The sequence below is a fragment of the Plasmodium gaboni genome, chromosome 14 (assembly GCF_001602025.1).
Source record: "Plasmodium gaboni strain SY75 chromosome 14, whole genome shotgun sequence".
NCBI lineage: Eukaryota > Apicomplexa > Aconoidasida > Haemosporida > Plasmodiidae > Plasmodium > Plasmodium gaboni.
Genome location: NC_031494.1, coordinates 2745860 through 2765115, shown reverse-complemented (window position 1 = coordinate 2765115; position 19256 = coordinate 2745860). Strand labels below are relative to the sequence as shown.

Sequence of the window (19256 nt, the reverse complement as noted above, 5' to 3'; positions counted from 1 at the left end):
AAGAAATGATAACACACAAGAATGCTCAAATTTTTTTCACAGAAAATTTTCAAATTCCGAAAGAAAAGATAACCTCAGTAAACAAAACAATTTTCAGAATAATAATTGCAATTATATATATGTTGATGTACAATCTAAGTCTGTTTTACATAATAATTATAATTGTAGATCTACTAGTAGAAAAATTGTTGATTCAATATCTCAACAAGATATTTTGAATTCTTTACATTCATCCAAAGAGGAGTTAAAACAAAGTATACTACAAACACCAAATCAAACAAATAGAGTACAAGAATCATACAAAGGAATAAATAATGTAACGAATAAACCAAATGAAACAGATAGAGCACAAAATATGTCAAGTGGTATATGTAGACCAGATAAATCATCCGACAGAATTAATGGAATATCTAAACGTTTAGATATGAAAAGAAACATAGGAGAATCATCATCAACAAAACGTAGATTATCACAATCATTATTTATAAAGAACGAAAAAAATAAATCGTCAGATAATATAAATGAAGTACGAAAACCATTAATTAAAAGAAGTAGAATCGAACAGAGTTTAGATTCAAATAAAGGAATAGCACAGCCAAAGGAGAGAAAAAATGAGGAAAAAAAAACATTATATGGAAACAAGGAAGCACAACGAACATTATATGGAAACAAGGAAACACAACGAACATTATATGGAAACAAGGAAGCACAACGAACATTATATGGACAAAGAAAATTATCACACCCTTCAGATAAATACAATAAACAATTTCAAGAACGAAGTAGCAAATTGCATGAAATGGAAAAAAAAAGAAGAACAGAAAAATATGACAAGGAATCTTTTCGTGATTCATATATTAAAAGAAAAACACCTTCATCTCATGTGAGATCTTACGAAAATGGGAAAAGGTTATACGATACATATGTAAGAACAAATGAAAAATATGAAGGAACGAATAAATTTATTAATTCAAATATAGATAGAGAAACAAAAACAAGAGAACAAATTTTTCCAAATAATAAAGAAAAAATCAATAAAAATATTTTGGATAATCAAAATAAAACAGTAGGTAAAAAACGTCCTTTTGATGATATGAATGATATTATAAATACATGTGAACAAAAAAAAGATCTTTTTTCTGAATCTCAAAAAGTATATAGAAAAAATAATAATATCAATCAAAATAATGATAAATTAGTAAAACATCCATCTGGAAAAAAAAATAATATAAATCCTTACAAAAATAGTACACCATTAGAATGTTTCATAGAAAGAGATATTAAAATTTGTGAAAAATACTCTTATTCTCCAGGTGGAAATGAACATATATTAAATAGTAGTAAACATGAACAAAATACTCAAATAAAAAAATTAAAGAAACCACTTCATATAATATTAAATGAAATTGAAAAGGCAGAATTTTATGGTTTAAATGAACTATATAAAATTTCTATAAATATAAACTCAATTATAAAAAATATTCAATATTATATAGAGGATTTAAATTATAACAGAATTATGCATATATGCCAAAGATTGTCGATGCACAACTTTAGTTATATAGGACATATATCTTTAATGCTTATGAAAAAAATAGAAGAAATAATTGATAAAAAATGTACAGAAATAAAATTCTATTCAAATTAAAAATATATATATATATATATTAATTAAATACCTTATTCTTTTTCTATTTTAATATGTTTTTTTTTTTTTTTTTTTTTTTTTTCTTTAAATACACTTAATTTTTTATTATTTAGAATATCTTTTTTATATTTTATTTATAGACAATTCAAATATTATTTGTTAGAGAAAAAAAAAATGTTTAAAGCATAATGCTTGAACATTACAATATATACATGTATATATAATTAATTATATTTTATTTACTATCCTTTTTTTTATTTATATATAAACATGCAGAAAAATATATATATATATATATATATATATATATATATATATATATATATATTGTGCAGTTTCTATAAGTTCTAATAACCATTTTTAGATACATATATTTATATTTATATAATTTTGCATTTCTTATACAAATTTTTTTTATATATTTTTGTAAGACCTATATTTTCTTTTTTCTTTTTTTTTTCTCATATGATATTCCATATGAAAAAAACAATTAATAAGAAAATTATATTAATATATTTTACATACACATTTATTATTTCTATACTTTTAAAATAATATTATATATATATATATATTCAATATACTTGGGTTTATAATATTCTTATTTTACATATTAATGTGTATAATAAAACTTATTCTTTTCCCATAGTTCATACAATATATTGTCAGCTAGCTTTTTTTTTTTTTTTTTTTTTTTTTTTTTTTTTTTTTTTTTTTTTTTTTTTTTTTTTTAAATATATATTTTTTTTATATAATTTTATTTTATTATATCATTATATAAAATAATATTATTAAAACAAACAAAATAAAATAAAAAAATAGTAAATATTATAAAAAGAGCAACCATATGACAATTTGTTCTAATCTATAAACTTTTATATATAGCAGAATTTATATTCAAATATTGTTATATACATATTTCATTATATACATTTATAATAGATAATTCAAAAAAGAAAAAAAAAAAAAAAAAAAAATACATACATATATATATATATATATTTTCCTTTTACAAGATGACAATTGAAATACCACTTTTATTATCAACAACTTTTCCTCTTATATGGAAAACAGGAATAGCTCAGCTTTCCTTTGCAAAAACAGGAGGATCTTTGGCTGCTCTTAAGGGGTCCTCATTATTATTAAGTAAAGCGGCATCAAATGGGAAGGCAGGACTTTTAGCTACAACTTCATCTCAACTGGATAATATTAAAGAAGCAGCACAAAAATTAGTAGAAGAAATTGAAAAGAATATTAACTTAAGTCTCTTATTTTATAATATAGATGATGAGGAATCTGCTGGATATTATTTAATGAAAAGAAGAGAAGAATACGAACAAATCAAAATATCATTTATATGAAATGACAATTAAATAAGATATCAAAAAAAAAGGAAAAAAACAATGAAATTTTTCTTATAATTACTTAATAATAGATACCTAACACACACACTACATATATATATATATATATATATATATATATATATATATTTATATATTTGTTAATTATTGTCTATACCTTCTTATATTTTCATAAATTCAATTTAAAAAATAAAAAAAATTAAAATATAGGATTAAAAAAATTCTAGTTTTTATCAATTTATAAATATTATATTATCTTATAAATAAAATATGCATTATATTTTTCATATTTAAAATATATTATCTGGATTTTATCAACTTAAAATTATCTATATATAAATTTGAACACACACATGTATTAAATATGCATATATATAAATTCAGCATATATTCATAAATACTTATTTATATATAACCATTTTCATTATCATACTGTTCACACATATGGTATATATAGATCAACAAATATGAATAATGTAAATATAAATATTATTTTATAATATATACAAATACATTTATAATATATGTATAATCTATAAACAAAAAAAAATATATATAATATATATATATATATATATATATATATATATATATATATACATTATACTTATATGTGTTAAAATTAATAATTATATAACTTTAACTCTTTTTATGTTTTAACAAAAAAAAAAAAAAAAAAAAAAAATTTTATTATTTTTATTCTTTGCTTTTATTTAACTTTTATTATTCATCTTCCTTGATTTTTTCAAAGCCAAAAAGTAATAATACAATATCCATCAATAAAATATATATATATATATATATATATTATATATATATCAAAATTCAGCATACCATAAAAATATAAAACACATGTATATATTTACATATATATATTATATATATATTATATATTATTTTAAAGAATACATATCATCGTTTTATCATAAACAAAAAAGAACCTTTATACATTTATGATTCACAAAATATTAAATATGTATTCATATAATATAAAAAAAGAAAAAAACAGAAATTGAAAGCACAACATTAATATTTGAACATAACAAAAAAAGAACTACGCTGCTTCTTATTATTACTTCATGTTATATATATATATATATATATATATATATATATATATAATTTAAAAAAGATAAAAATGTATAAAAATAATGTAATAAAATGAACATATATTAATATAAGAATGTAATAAAAATACATATAGCAACTTATAAAAATAGGAAATATATATATTTCCATAAACATGATTAAGCATAAAATTAATAGCCAACATGCTAATAAAAAATATTAATATATATATATATATATATAATTGGATCTTTTATTATATATGGTAATATATTTATTATATATAATATATATTCATTTCTACACATAATATGATATATATATATATATATATTATATTTTATATTACATATATATATATTATATAATATACATGTTATATATGTAAATATATATTACTATATATATTATATATATTATAATTTATATATATAATAACATATTCATTATTTTTATTATATTATATAATTTTATTTTATTTATTTTAATTTGTTGTATTTTTCTTCTTTATATTTTCTTATTTTTTCTTTTATATTCTTTTTATTTATTTTTTATTTTACATATTCTTTTCTTACATATATAATTTTTATTTATTACCTTCAAATGAACGGACAAAAGGTCCCACAGAAAAAGAAAAAAAAAAAAAAAAAAAAAAAATATACATATATATATAATATATAAAAGAAAATATTTACATATATATATATATATATATATATAATATTTTAACATAAATTAAAGGGATAGAAAATTGAATTGGTGATAGAATAATTTTATTATATATTTATATATTATATTATATATTTATTTTTTCCAAAGTTGAATGTAGAGTGATTATACGTTTATTTTTTTGTTTTAATTTTTTTGGTATATGACTAAAGATTAAAAATATATATATATATATATATATATATATATATATATATATATATATTATATTTATTTATTGTATAACTCTGTAAATATCTTCTTTATTTTATTTTATTTTATTTTAAAAATATTATTTTCTTTTTATAATTATATAATGAATTATAAAAAATGAATAACACTGATTATAATAATAATAATATGAACCATTTGAATAATATACCGAATTTAAATATGTCCATTGAAAACAATGGGAATACATTTATGAATAGTAATGGCATTCTTATGAATAATAATAATTCTCAACAATTTAATATGACGTCAAGTAATTTAATTCAGAATAGTAATTTTCAAAATGGATATAATGGAAATATGGACTTGTCAAATATAGGGGGTTCTAATTTAAATGTTAATCCTATTATGAATAATGTATCGTTTCATACATTTAATAATAATATGGATAATTCTTATAATAATTTACAAGCTTATAATAATAATATACAAACTTATAACAATAATAATATAGAAGCTTATAATAATATACAAACTTATAATAATAATAATAATAATAATAATATACAAGCTTATAATAATAATAATAATATACCAACTTATAATAATAATAATAATATACAAACTTATAATAACCAACCTAATTTATCAGCGTCACTTAATTTTAATTCCACACCAAATTTATTTTCTGCTGAAAAACAAAATGTTTCCATATTTGGCAACAGATCAAGTAATACCCCACTGTTTCGTAATAAATCTGTGGTAGAAAAAAAAAAAGAAATAAACAATTTCAGATTTAGTGATTATGTTAGTAAAGACAAATCTATTTTTGGTAATAGACTGAAAGAGGGCAAATCTCTTTTTTCTAATGCCAAAGGACAAAATAATATTTCATCATATAATCCTAATAATAATAATAATAATAATAATAATATGATGATGATGAATATAAATAATCAAAATGATAATGGATTAGCTAGCGTAAATGCGCAGTTTATGAATTTTGGGGATGGAATCTCAAATAATACTTCAGCATCTTTTATATATAACCAAACAAATAATCAAAATATGAACCTAAATAAAAATATTAATTATGATATAAATGGAAGCAATAATTTTATGTATAATGATTTTAATAATTCTTCAAATGATCATTTAAAAAATGTTGCAATGTATAATCAAAATATAAATAATCTTAATTATGTAGATAATAATAATAATAATCAGGTTTTTTGTAGCCAATTTAATGATACTATATCAGCGAATTTACAAAATTATTCCTCACAACCATATGAAAATAATCTTCAGCACTTACAAGAAAAAAATCAGAATAATTTATTATCATCATTCAATACAACTAATACGAATGTATTAAACTATGATAGTTCTTCTCAATATAATAATAATAATAATATCTTATTACATGGAGGAAATTCATCTTTAATTAATCAAAGTAATAATATCAATAAAAACGATAATCCATTAGTTATGACAAACCATTTTTCTAATAACAATCATATTAATTCAAACGAACCATTATTCAAACCAGAAAATCAAATATCGAGTAATATGAATATAAATAATATGAATCAAGGAAACACATTAAATAACAACGAAATGTTATTAAATAATAATATGAATGATAATAATTTAAATAACAATGTACAAATAAATAATGATAATGCTGACAATGTGTTTAATCAAACAGTATATACAAATGATGATGAAATATTATTCGAAAAACAATATAGAGAAAGTTTTATAAATGATCAAAAACTTACATTCTTTAATGATAAATTTTTAAAAACTTTAGAACAAATTAATAATAATAATCTTAATAGTTATAATGAAAATAGATCTACTATATATGACTTCCCATCTTGTGGATCTATTAATAATAGCTTGTTCTATATAAATGCTATTGAAGAGTGCAGAAAAGCAGAACGATTTGATGTTTCAGATGATGTTTATCATAAAATTGTATCATTAAATAATACAGATGATATGACTGTTATCAAAAATATTGACAAAAATAAAAAAATTCATTCAAAAGATCTGGATTTAGATATATATTATCCATTATTATATGTAGAAAAAATCAAATTTAGACAACCAAATCATCAAATAAATATAAGTTTATCCAATATGGAAAATTTTGAGCCTGGTAATATACCCTCAAACATATAATAAATATAACAATATATATATATATATATATATATATATATATATATATATATTATAATAATATATATGAATTATTTTTATTTTTTCGTTTTATTTTATGTTAATTCTTTAATTAGTCATTAATTCAAAACTTTCCATTTTATTTGATCAAGTTATTTTATAACAATTATAATTATATTTGTAATAATACTAATTGTTATTACAAGTATTTAATTTATTTATTATCTATTTATACATTTATTTAGTTTAGCATATATATATATATATATATATATATATTTTCACTCAACCAAAACTTGAATATCTTTTTTAAAATAAAAACATAATAATTAAAGGTTAAAAAAAAAAAATGAAAACTTGGAAAAGTATAATATATATATTAATTTATCTATAAACACATATATATATATTATCTTAATTATTTTGAAAGCTATAAAAGACATCATTTTTTCAAATTTCTCTTTTTTCAAAAATGGAAAAATATATAAGTAAAAATTTTCAATCATATATATACTTATATATTATTTTGTCTACATTTTGTTATCGTATTATATATTGTAAATATTATATTACGAAGAAATTATTTCCTCTTATAAATATTTACAATTTCCATTTTTGAAAAAAATGCAAGATGTAGGAAACTTTAAAAAAATAATACCTAAAGGTTAAAAGAAGGATATCTCAGGATATTCCACATAAAAAATATATATATATATAATAATATACCATTTAAATGATATATAACATATAATCTATTTATAATATTTGGTATATTATATCCCTTTGGTAGGATTCATATTTATATAATAACCAAAGGACAATAAATAAATTCTAATTAATTATCCATGCATTTACACACACACAAACAAAAAAAAAAAAAAAAAAAAAAAATTATTTTAGGAAGCGCGTGGAACAATTTCATCTGGTGATCTAAACCAATTTAAAACATAATTGTAATATGTAGATGCTGTATTAGATGCTTCTGATATTAACTCATTCACTACCTCATCCTTTCCAATTTCATCTTCATAATATTCATTTGAATCCCTATATTTTATCATTATACGAGTTAATTTCCCACATTTCCCTGACATATAATAAGCTATGGTAAATATATCACTAAAATCTTCTTCACATAATTTCCCACGATAACTTTTAAACGTTCTAGTAGGATATCCATTAGCTGGAGGAATTGATAAAGAAGAAATATTATTATATCTCTCATTTCTATTATTATTTATTATACGATATTCTTGTAATTCATTTCTATGACTTTCTAAAGGATTATATATTTGCCCTTCCAAATTGTCAAACCATACATCAAAGCCAATTATTAATTTTTGTAAATTTTCCATTGTATATAATATTTTGTATAACCCTTGTAATCCTAATTGGGTGAAATCAAAAACAAAATTCCAATACCAATGATCATGATGTAAAGGATAATAACATACTTCAAACTTTTTTAATAAAGGAAATGAACAATTTCTAAATATGTGTAACCATTCCAAAGTTTGACATCCTATTATTGTTAATTTTTCTAATCTTTCAAATACTGATGGATATAAAGAAAAAGGCTCATGCCGAGGTGTATTATCATTCATAAAATATTCAGGTGATAATAATTCAATCGTTTTTAAACTTGACAAATTTTGATATATAATTGCTGCAACTTCATGAATATACATACCATTCTCAACATATATCTTTTCAGATGTATTTAAATGTCTTATATTTCTCATCTGATGTAAATAAAATTGTCTTTTATATATTGGAAGGATAGACCATTTCTCATCTAAATTTAATTTTCTTATATATGTAAATACACCCATACTATTATTTATAACATGACAACTCATCTTATTTAGTAGTTCGCATTTTAATATATTTTCCAACTTGAGAAAATTTAGGCATCTTACATAAATATCTGCGGGAAAAGGAAACGATCCATTATCTCGTGATGGCCTACTAACATCAACACAATTATTATTATTATTATCAATAATATTTTTAATATTATTATTATTATTATTATCAACATTTTTTTTTTTTATTTTATTATTATCAATTATTTTAGTTTCACATATCATTTTATTATCCTTTTCTATTCCAGATAATACATTTTCACTGTCTTTATCTTTCTTATTCGCATCATCATTCACCTTCTTCACTTTGTCTTCCTTCTTTATATAGTTATCATCTTCCGTTTTCATTAAAAACACATTTCTTAAATTATTTTTTAATGAATCCCAAAAATTAGGAGATTCATTAATTTGAACCCACTCCTTTTCATCAAAGGATTTCTTTTTTAAAATATTATTATTTTCTGAATCATCCTCATTAAAATCATTATTTTTTCTTTCTTCATCATAACTTAATGTATTATGTTCACTTGGAGGAATGGAATCATCAACTTGATTTATGTTTATACTATTTCTTTTATAAGAATTACAATTATTAATATTACTTGAATTCATATCAATATTAATATCTATATTAATATTATTATTTATTAGATTATTACTTTTACTATTATTATATAAATCCTCATTTTCCATATTATAAAATGTCTCCAAATATTTATCACAATACTTAGCAGAATTATGCTGACCTTTTGAATTTGTGTCATCTTCTTTGTTTTTAAAAAATATCTTTTTTAATTGTTCGTCATTATATTCTATAATTTTCTGAAAAGAATAATTACTTTTTACATTCCCCATTTCTTTAATATGAACATATGAATTATCATCCATATTATTATTTTCTTCATTTTTTTTTTTTTTTATATCATAATTACATGGATTTATATCAATCACAGAATGATTATTATCATTTACTTCTTTACATAATTTATTACAATCTTTAATATTTTTTCCATTTAATCTATCAGTTTCATTACAACGAATGGTAGATTTTTCACTATCTTCTTTTTTGTTTTCATTAATTTGTTCATTGGAATATTTTTTGTATGACGAAGAACTTATATTTTCTATATCATTTAATTTATTCATCTTTTTGTTATTCTCCTTATGTATGTAATAATTAATCTTCTCATTAGATGGCATACTGACAACTGGAGTTATATATTGGTTCATCAATTTGGAGCATTTCTTTTCTTTATTTATTTCGTTAGATTTTTGTTTTGAACAATTTTTATTCAAATATTTTAATATATTATTCTCTTCTATGTTATTTTCACTACTACTACTATTTTTTATATTATTAATATCATCTATTTTACATTTCCTTATTATTTTTTCTTTTATTCTTTCTATTGTCTTTTCCTCTTTTTTATTATCATTACTAGAAGTTATTTTGTGGAAATTTCCTAATAATTTTATATTTGCATTTTCATTATTTTTTTCAAAAGAACACACACAAGTATTAGTTAATTTTTTTTTATTTTTCACTTCATTTTTTATTTTTATCTCTTGTCTACTACTATCCATTTTTTTTTTTTTTTTTTAATTAAATTTCATATTATCAATCACATTTGGAAGAATAAAATATATATGTAAATATATATATATATATATATATATATATAATTGGTAAAATATTAATATTATTTTAATTTTTTCTACTAAAAAGAATTATTAACATAAAAACGTAAAAGTATATTATATATATAAGAATAAGATCAAAATGTATAAATCATTTAAGATTAATTAGTATATAAGATATTATTTGTTTATTAAAAGTTTTTAAAATAGAAAAAAAATAACAATCTGGAAAATAATATAAATTTTTTTTAGACTATTAACAAACATATGTATAGATTAAATCAAAAAAAAAAAAAAAAAAGAAAAAAAAAAAAAAGTGAGAAAAAATAAAAGAAAAAATCATAAAATATTAAAGAGAAGAATAAAATTAAAAAAGTAAAATATATATATATATATATATATATATATATATATAGATAAAAAAATATATGAAATATATAAAATAAAGAATTGGGATTCAATGAACATTTCTCCCTATTATCATGATGTTCTTCGTTTGTAAAAGTAAAATGTGTATTTATTTCAACTTATTACATTTTTTTTTTTTTTTTTTTTTTTCCCTTCTACTTTTATAAATATAGGAAAATAAATCAAGGGATAAGAGAAAATTATGTAGAAATATTTTGTGTGTAAATTTTTAGAAACACACATTCAATTATTTTCTTGCATGGTCACAATATGTATATATAGTATATAATACATATGTACAAAAAATAAAATAAGGTTAGGAATTTTTTTTCATTCAACATAAAATATATTTTTTTTTAATATATTTCCATAAAACCAAAAAAAAAAAAAAAAAAAATTTACCCATTTTTTTTTTTCTTTCTTTTTCAAAATCATAATTTATAAAAATGTTCTTAAATTATATTTTTTTTTTTTTTTTTTTTTTTTTCATGCACAAGTAATAATTTTTTTTTTAAATAGCTAAATTTTTTAAATTAAAAAAAAAAAAAATTAATAAAAAAAAAACTAAAAAAAGAAATAAATAATTAACATTATATTATATTATGTTATATTATGTTTTATATATATTTATATATAATGTTCATGGGGAAAAAAAATAAAAAAAAGATAGTTTGAAAAAAATATAGACAATTTGATATTAATATATATTTGTATATATTCATTTAAATATTTCGTTAAGGAAATAATACACAGCTACATAGTAACCAACATGAAAAAATATATTTTTGTATGAATATATTGAAGAATTTTCTCCAGTTTTCTACTGGATATAAATTTTAAAATTAAAGTTTATCTTATAAATTATACACATTAATATGTATATATATATATATATATATATATATATATATCTTCTTTTACATTTCAATTCATAAAATTATTTAAAATTAATTTATATATATTATATATTCCCATACAATTACGATTAAATTACTTCTACTGCATCAGTAATACCGCTGAATTCCCTTACATTTACAAGTTCCCTAAATTTTTGATAAAATTTATCATACTTATAGAACATTTTTACTTTCTTTGATATCAAAAATCGAGGCGCAGCCTTTTTCCCATAAACCTTCAATATAAATGTATAAAAAAAAAAATATATATGTATGTATAAATATATACATAAATATATATATATATATATATATATTTATATTTTCATTTATATTTATTTACAAACAATCAAAATTTTGTTACATTTCTATTAATCATGCATAATTACCTTTTCAAATATTGAAAAATCATTTAATCCATACAATGCTTCTAAATGTAACTTCCTGACACTCTTACTTATTAATAGAACAAAATTCTTGTACTCAACAAACTCAACATCGATTTTAAATAAAAAATTTTGCAGGGTAGTAAAATTTTGAGGTTCTGTTAATAAATTATTTAAATAAAAAATTAAAAAAACGTACTTAATATTATAAAATATATTGAACATGAAAATAATAATAATTAATAATATATCATATTATATTATATTATATTATATATACATTTATGTTTTGATTATTTTATTATTCTTCTCTTACTATTTAATAGTGTATATTTCAATGCATGTATAACAGAGTCTCTATTCGAAATAGCACTCAATTCTTTATTTACGTCATTATATAACACATGCGTTTTTTTATTCTCATTCTTATTAGCATATGAAGTATTATGTATCTCTTCTTTCATTATATTTTGTTTTATTGCCAAATCTTTACTTTCTAAATTGAGGGCCTTTAAATTTAATTCATGTTCTGATAAAGGATTTTTTTCTTCTTCTTTTTTTTCATCTATAACATTCAAGTAATCCTTCTTTTTTATATTATCATAAATGATTTTTTCATTTTTAATTGGTTCATTTTTAAAAAGTTTTTTATTTTGAACATTATCCATCTTATTCAGAAATGATTTATCTTTAAAAGTATAATTATCATTTACATTATTTTTAGAAAATGATTTATCTCTTTTATAATCGAAATTATTATTATTTTTTTCCATATTTTCAGATATTAATAACGTCTTATATGATATTTTTTTTTTTTTTTCATTTGTATCAATAAGAATTTCTCTTTTTTCATTTGAAATGTTTTTATTTATTTGATGCATGTCCTCAAAATTATTTTTATTTCCATTTTTATCAATCATTTCCAAATTCGATATCTTGTTTATATAATTATCTTTGTATTTATTCTTCAGTTTATCAGAATAACCAGAATTCTTATTGATATCATTATTCAAAATATACATACAATTGTTATCATAAGGAATAACATTATTATTGTCATGATTTATATATTTATTTTTTATATCATTTTTATTCCCCCTTTTCATATATTCATTGGTATATTGGTAATTCTCCTTATATCCACCCACGTTATTATATTTGTTATCTTTGGTATATTCTTTGATTTTATGTCTTTCATTGTATCCCTTTTCTCTAAATATATTTTCCTTTTGTTCATCTGAAGCATAAAAGGTTTTTTTTATATTAATCAATATATATATATATATATATATATATATAATAATTTATATATTTTTCTGAGTGTTTTCATTTAAACTTTTAATTAGCGTATTATAATATATAACAACTTATTTCATATTTTCTTATATTCATTTTTTATATCTTACTTAATTTTCTTATTGAATATGAGGAATTTTCTTTAATATCTTCGAATGTTATTGGATCATTGCTGTAATGTATTTAATATATATATATATATATCATGAAAATATTTATAATATTATTTATATATAATATAACCTATTATTTATCCTATCAGTTGAAATAAATCTCATTTTATTTGTATGAAAATGCTTGTTGTAATATTCTAGAGTATCATCATTTTTTAGAATATCTGATTTGTTAAAAACGATTTCTATAAAGTTAAAATATATGTATAAAGAAACACAAAAATTAATGATATAACACATAATGTTTAACACTTCCAATATAAAATGGTTATCATTGTTGATATCTTTTCATGTATAATAAAATAGTACGAAGAATGTATAACCATATTATCACTAAGTATTCATGTATATACTTTCAACCATAAATATATATCTATATATATATATGTATGTATGTATGTATATATTTATATATTTATATTTACTTTTTAAAATATATATTTGATATATATATAGCTTTTTTAAAAACTCATTCAACAGATATCTTGACTCAAACATTTTTTCACAATTAAAAGTGACATTTTTTATATGGTTTGATAAAATGGAGACAGTAGTTTCTATTTCAGGATATTTACTTTTAACCTTTCTTAAATATTTCATAATTTTCATTATCTTTTCATATTTGTTTAAAATATCTATTTCCATTTTTTTACAGTTTGATGTATTACTACTTTTTAAGAAATCAAGGTTTATTGAAGAGTCGTCGTTTTTCTCCATATGGTTATTAAAAATAATAGACCTATCAGTCTACAAAAATTAAGTGAAAAAAAAATATATATCATATAACATAATAGAACATAATATAACATAATATAACATAATATGTCTTGCATTTTTCATTAATATATATATATATATGTATATATTTTATTATTTATTATTATTATTATTTCTTTTTGATAATATATCATTTACTAATGAATGTTAACCAAATTTCGCCTATAATCCTTTGCCATGCTATGCTGGATATAACCAGAAAACTTGGAATGTTCTGTTTTTTCCTTTTCATGGTTAGTATGTTTTATATTTTGAATAAAGGATGTATGACATTTATTGTTACTTAGCTTATCTTTGTATGTTTTATTAATAAAATGAATGATATCTGTTCTTTTCTTTTTATCATTTATATAATTTCCATCCTCTATATATTTACTGCCATTAAGAACAGTATCCCTATGATTTATATATTTTATATCATTTTTATAATTATAACAATCTTTATTTTGTTTATCCATATTTTCATAATAACAATTATTTTTATTTTTATTATTATAAACATAATTTGTTATATTATCATATATATTAATTTTATCCATCAAATTATTATCATATGTAATTCTCTGGGAAAAATTGAAAGATTTGTTATTTTCATTTTCATAAGAATTTACAGAACTATCTGAATAATAATTATTATCTGAGTATGATAATTCATCATCAGAATATGAAGTATCAGTATAATAATTTTTTTCCTTATTTTTCTTATCTTTTAATATATTTGTAAAACCCTTTTTAAAATTATTACAGTAATTATTACGATCATATTTATCATCCCTTTGTTTATATATATTATTATTATTATTATTATGATAATATTCATCATTTTTATGATGATATATATTATTGTCGTAATAGTATTTTTTGTTTTTCATATAATCATCAGGTATTTCCCTTTTATACCCTTTGACATGTTCCATAGGATTCTTCCTATGTAAACATCTGATAAGGTTATCCTTATTCTCGATTATTTCTTCCAAGTTATAATTAATTTCCAAGTTAAGGTCAAGATAATTTTTATCTTGCTTACAATTCTTTAATAATATATCATAATTAATGAAAAAAGGAATGTCCTTATTTATATTTTTCTCTAAAGGGCAAAAATCTGTTTGATTTAATCCATCAACCATCTTTCTATTTAAAAACTCTCCTTCATCATAAGTATCCTTATGATTCATATGAACATTTATATGATCATTCTTTTTTTTTTTTCTCATCATTTTTTTTTTTTTAAAGAGAAAAGTATTGAATAGTCTTTAAGATACTACGCGTTTAAAATGTATACATATATATATATATATATATATATAATATATATGTATATATAATGACATATCTTTTTTTATATTTTTGTATTAACACCTATACCTAGTTTCATACATTTAGGAATACAAAGAAAAATAACGAACTTAAGGAAAATTAAAAAAAGACAAACCCTTTTAAAAAATAAGAATGTCACATATATATATATATATATGTGCTTTATTAAATAATATATACTTTTTATAAAAATCCCAAAATTTTTTGTAATACCAAAACATTTAACTATATTATATATATATAAAATATATATGTTTGATTTATAGATGTTTTCCCCCAATACATATGTTAACATATTATAATTAAAGTCTTTAATTTATGGTCATAATTTATATGTTTATATCACACACATGTACTTATTAATATATAAATATATACATATATATATATATATCATATGTATATTATATTATATATAATAATATGGATACGTACAAACGAAAAATGATGAAAAAATATATAAAAGAAAAATATAAATAAATATATATATATATATATATATATATATATAATATATAATATATTTTAATATATTACATGTATGTCTAAATTTGTTAAAGATAAACAAAATCATTTGTAATATATCAATAATATATATATATATATATATATATATATATATATAATATATATATAAACAAATGTCTAAAGTTTGTGAATATAATGAAATATTATTGTAACATATTTACAATAAAAAAAAAAATAAAAAATCTACTACTACATACTATATAGAAAAATACATAATGACATATAGAAAGATATAATACCACATATATATATATATATATTTTTTATGAATAAAGAAAAATATTTTTTTTGGGAAAATAGCATTCCCGCATATAATACATGGAACATTATATATATAAAAATATAAAAATATGTAAATATAAAAATATAAAAATATATAAAAATACATATGCATATATATATATATATATATATAAATTTTTTCGTATTATAAAAAACTAAATATAATTAGTTTATTTTTTTCCTCTACTTTGTTCTTTTTTTCTCTTGTTTTCCTCTAATTTTTTTTTGATTTCATTCAATTCTTCTTCAGTGGGGAATTCTTCTTTTTTTCTTTTTTTGTTTTTTTTTTTGTGGTCGTTTTCAATATTAACTAAGAGGTTGCTAATTTGAAGATTTCTCTTTTCTTCGTTATTTCTGATGGCAACAATTAATTCTTCAAGTGAATCTTCTTTTTTCTTTCTTGATTTTTTCTTGTCAGCATTTTTTGAAAACTCAGCTTGTTCTTTCAACTTGAGACTTTCGTATTTACTAATGATTTTTTGCATATTTGGTAAAGATATTTCATATAATGGAGTCTTAACAATTTCTCCATCAGCAAAAGCTTTCTCAAATATGGCAATGAAACGATTTATATCTGGAGTTTCACTAAGGGGTATATACTCAAGTATATTTTTCAAATCACCACCATATCTTTCATAGAAGCTCATCAAGTCTTCTTTCTCGGCAGCACTACCTTTGTAAAAACTCTCATATTTACGAATGTCTTCCATATTGATACGAGAACGAAATAATTTTGGATCATAATAAGTTTGGAATTCATCCATGTTCTTATCTAATCCAAAAAAATCATAACTTTCTCTAGATTCTGGATTCTTCAATATCTCGTATGCTTTTTGTATTTGTAAGAATATTTCCTTACATTTCTCCAATGTCATTTCTTCTTCCTGGTTATGGCTGCAGTTTGTGCTAACTTCTTCTTGATTCTTTTCTTCATCAGCCAACTCTTCAGTAGCAACTGTTTGATTCTCAGCAATTACGGAATTTGAAGAATTTCCAGAATTTTCAGCATTTTCAGACTTTTCAGACTTTTCAGTCTTTTCAGTCTTTTCAGCATTTTCAGTCTTTTCAGTCTTTTCAGTCTTTTCAGCATTTTCAGACTTTTCAGACTTTTCAGCATTTTCAGTCTTTTCAGTCTTTTCAGACTTTTCAGTCTTTTCAGACTTTTCAGCATTTTCAGTCTTTTCAGTCTTTTCAGTCTTTTCAGACTTTTCAGACTTTTCAGACTTCTCAGCATTTTGTTCTACTTGAGCCACTTCATCATTTGCAGAATTCTTATTTTCCCCTTCAGTTGTGCTTTCAGTACCTTTTACAACTTCAGATGACACAACCGCAGAATTTTGCTCTTGATTAGTAGCATCAGTTGAATCCTTAGGCTTAGCAGATTTCCCAAAGTTTGTTAAAAACTTATCTGGATGGTATTTCAATGCCAAAATTCGATAAGCTTGGGTGATTTCCCTAACACCTGCTCTTCTGCTAACTCCTAGGATTTCATAAAGATCTACATTCTGTATGCTGCTCATTTTCAGGAAAATAGAAGCAACAATTCTTTCTTTGGTGGCAATAATTCAGAAGAAAAAGCGAAAAATAAAAATATATATAATATTATATATATAAATATATATATATTAAATATATATAATAATTATATATATGTGGGAAAAAAAAAAGAATAATAATATATTATATAATAAATATATTTAATATATATATTATACTTATATGTGCAAAAAAAAAAAAAAAAAAATAAATAAATAAATAAAAAATAAAATAAAATAAATAAATAAAAATAAAAAAATAAATAAAATAATATATATATATTATATATGTTTAATATATATATATATATTATGTATATAATCCTTGTTTTGTCGAAGCAATTTCTTATATCACATGTGAAGAGATAAAAAAAAAAAAAAATAAGAATGATATAATATAAAATAGGTAATATTTACATAATATATATATATATATATAATAAAATAAAATAATATAATATTAATATATAATATATAATATTTTAATATATATATGCTAAAAGTTTTTATTATATAATAATATATAATATATGTAATATATATATATATTATAAATATATATTTTTTTTTAAGGTATTTTTATTTTTTTTTTTAAATAAAAAGATATAAAAATAATTAATTTTTTTTTTTTTTTTTTTTGAATTTCTTGTTTTATTAATTTTATTTAATTTCCTTTTTTATAATAAAATATTCGAAAGAATAAGTTTTTTTATTTTTTCAATTTGAAAAAAAAATAATAGGGAAAAATAAGAGGTTTGTAATTGTGAAATATATTTTTTATTTTTTTGGAATAAAAAATAAAAATAAAAATAAAAATTATTTTTATAAATTATAAAAATATTATTTTTTAAATTTTAAATTAAATTAAATTTAAAAAAAATAAAAATATTCAATAATGATATGAACATTCCCTTAAAAAAAAAAAAAAAAAAAAAAAAAAAAAAAAAAAAAAAAAAAAAAAAAAAAATTAAAAAAAAAAAAAAAAAAAAAAAAATTAAAATAAAAAAAA

At 19.0% G+C, this 19256-nt stretch overlaps 6 protein-coding genes across 6 annotated transcripts; 3 read left to right on the top strand and 3 right to left on the bottom strand.

The window, feature by feature from the left end:
- PGSY75_1473700 (putative nucleoporin NUP116/NSP116) lies at positions 1 to 1648 on the top strand (the record flags this gene model as incomplete). Its single annotated transcript, XM_018788414.1, has 1 exon — positions 1 to 1648. A coding segment is annotated over one exon (1648 nt), but the record flags the coding sequence as incomplete, so codon positions are not given.
- Positions 1649 to 2664: 1016 nt separating this feature from the next.
- Positions 2665 to 3009, top strand: PGSY75_1473600 (hypothetical protein; the record flags this gene model as incomplete). Its single annotated transcript, XM_018788413.1, has 1 exon — positions 2665 to 3009. The coding sequence occupies one exon, from the start codon at positions 2665 to 2667 to the stop codon at positions 3007 to 3009; it is 345 nt and encodes a 114-aa protein (XP_018639785.1).
- Positions 3010 to 5118: 2109 nt separating this feature from the next.
- On the top strand, positions 5119 to 7146 carry PGSY75_1473500 (hypothetical protein; the record flags this gene model as incomplete). The annotated part of the gene is made up of 1 exon (XM_018788412.1): positions 5119 to 7146. The coding sequence occupies one exon, from the start codon at positions 5119 to 5121 to the stop codon at positions 7144 to 7146; it is 2028 nt and encodes a 675-aa protein (XP_018639784.1).
- An 896-nt stretch (positions 7147 to 8042) lies between these two features.
- PGSY75_1473400 (hypothetical protein) lies at positions 8043 to 10595 on the bottom strand (the record flags this gene model as incomplete). Its single annotated transcript, XM_018788411.1, has 1 exon — positions 8043 to 10595. The coding sequence occupies one exon, from the start codon at positions 10593 to 10595 to the stop codon at positions 8043 to 8045; it is 2553 nt and encodes an 850-aa protein (XP_018639783.1).
- Positions 10596 to 12042: 1447 nt separating this feature from the next.
- PGSY75_1473300 (hypothetical protein) lies at positions 12043 to 15802 on the bottom strand (the record flags this gene model as incomplete). The annotated part of the gene is made up of 7 exons (XM_018788410.1): positions 12043 to 12189; positions 12343 to 12497; positions 12656 to 13576; positions 13746 to 13807; positions 13879 to 13993; positions 14234 to 14555; positions 14738 to 15802. 7 exons carry the CDS (start codon positions 15800 to 15802, stop codon positions 12043 to 12045), a joined length of 2787 nt encoding a protein of 928 aa, XP_018639782.1.
- A 1080-nt stretch (positions 15803 to 16882) lies between these two features.
- Positions 16883 to 18232, bottom strand: PGSY75_1473200 (putative DnaJ protein; the record flags this gene model as incomplete). Its single annotated transcript, XM_018788409.1, has 1 exon — positions 16883 to 18232. The coding sequence occupies one exon, from the start codon at positions 18230 to 18232 to the stop codon at positions 16883 to 16885; it is 1350 nt and encodes a 449-aa protein (XP_018639781.1).
- Between the last annotated feature and the right edge of the window lie 1024 nt (positions 18233 to 19256).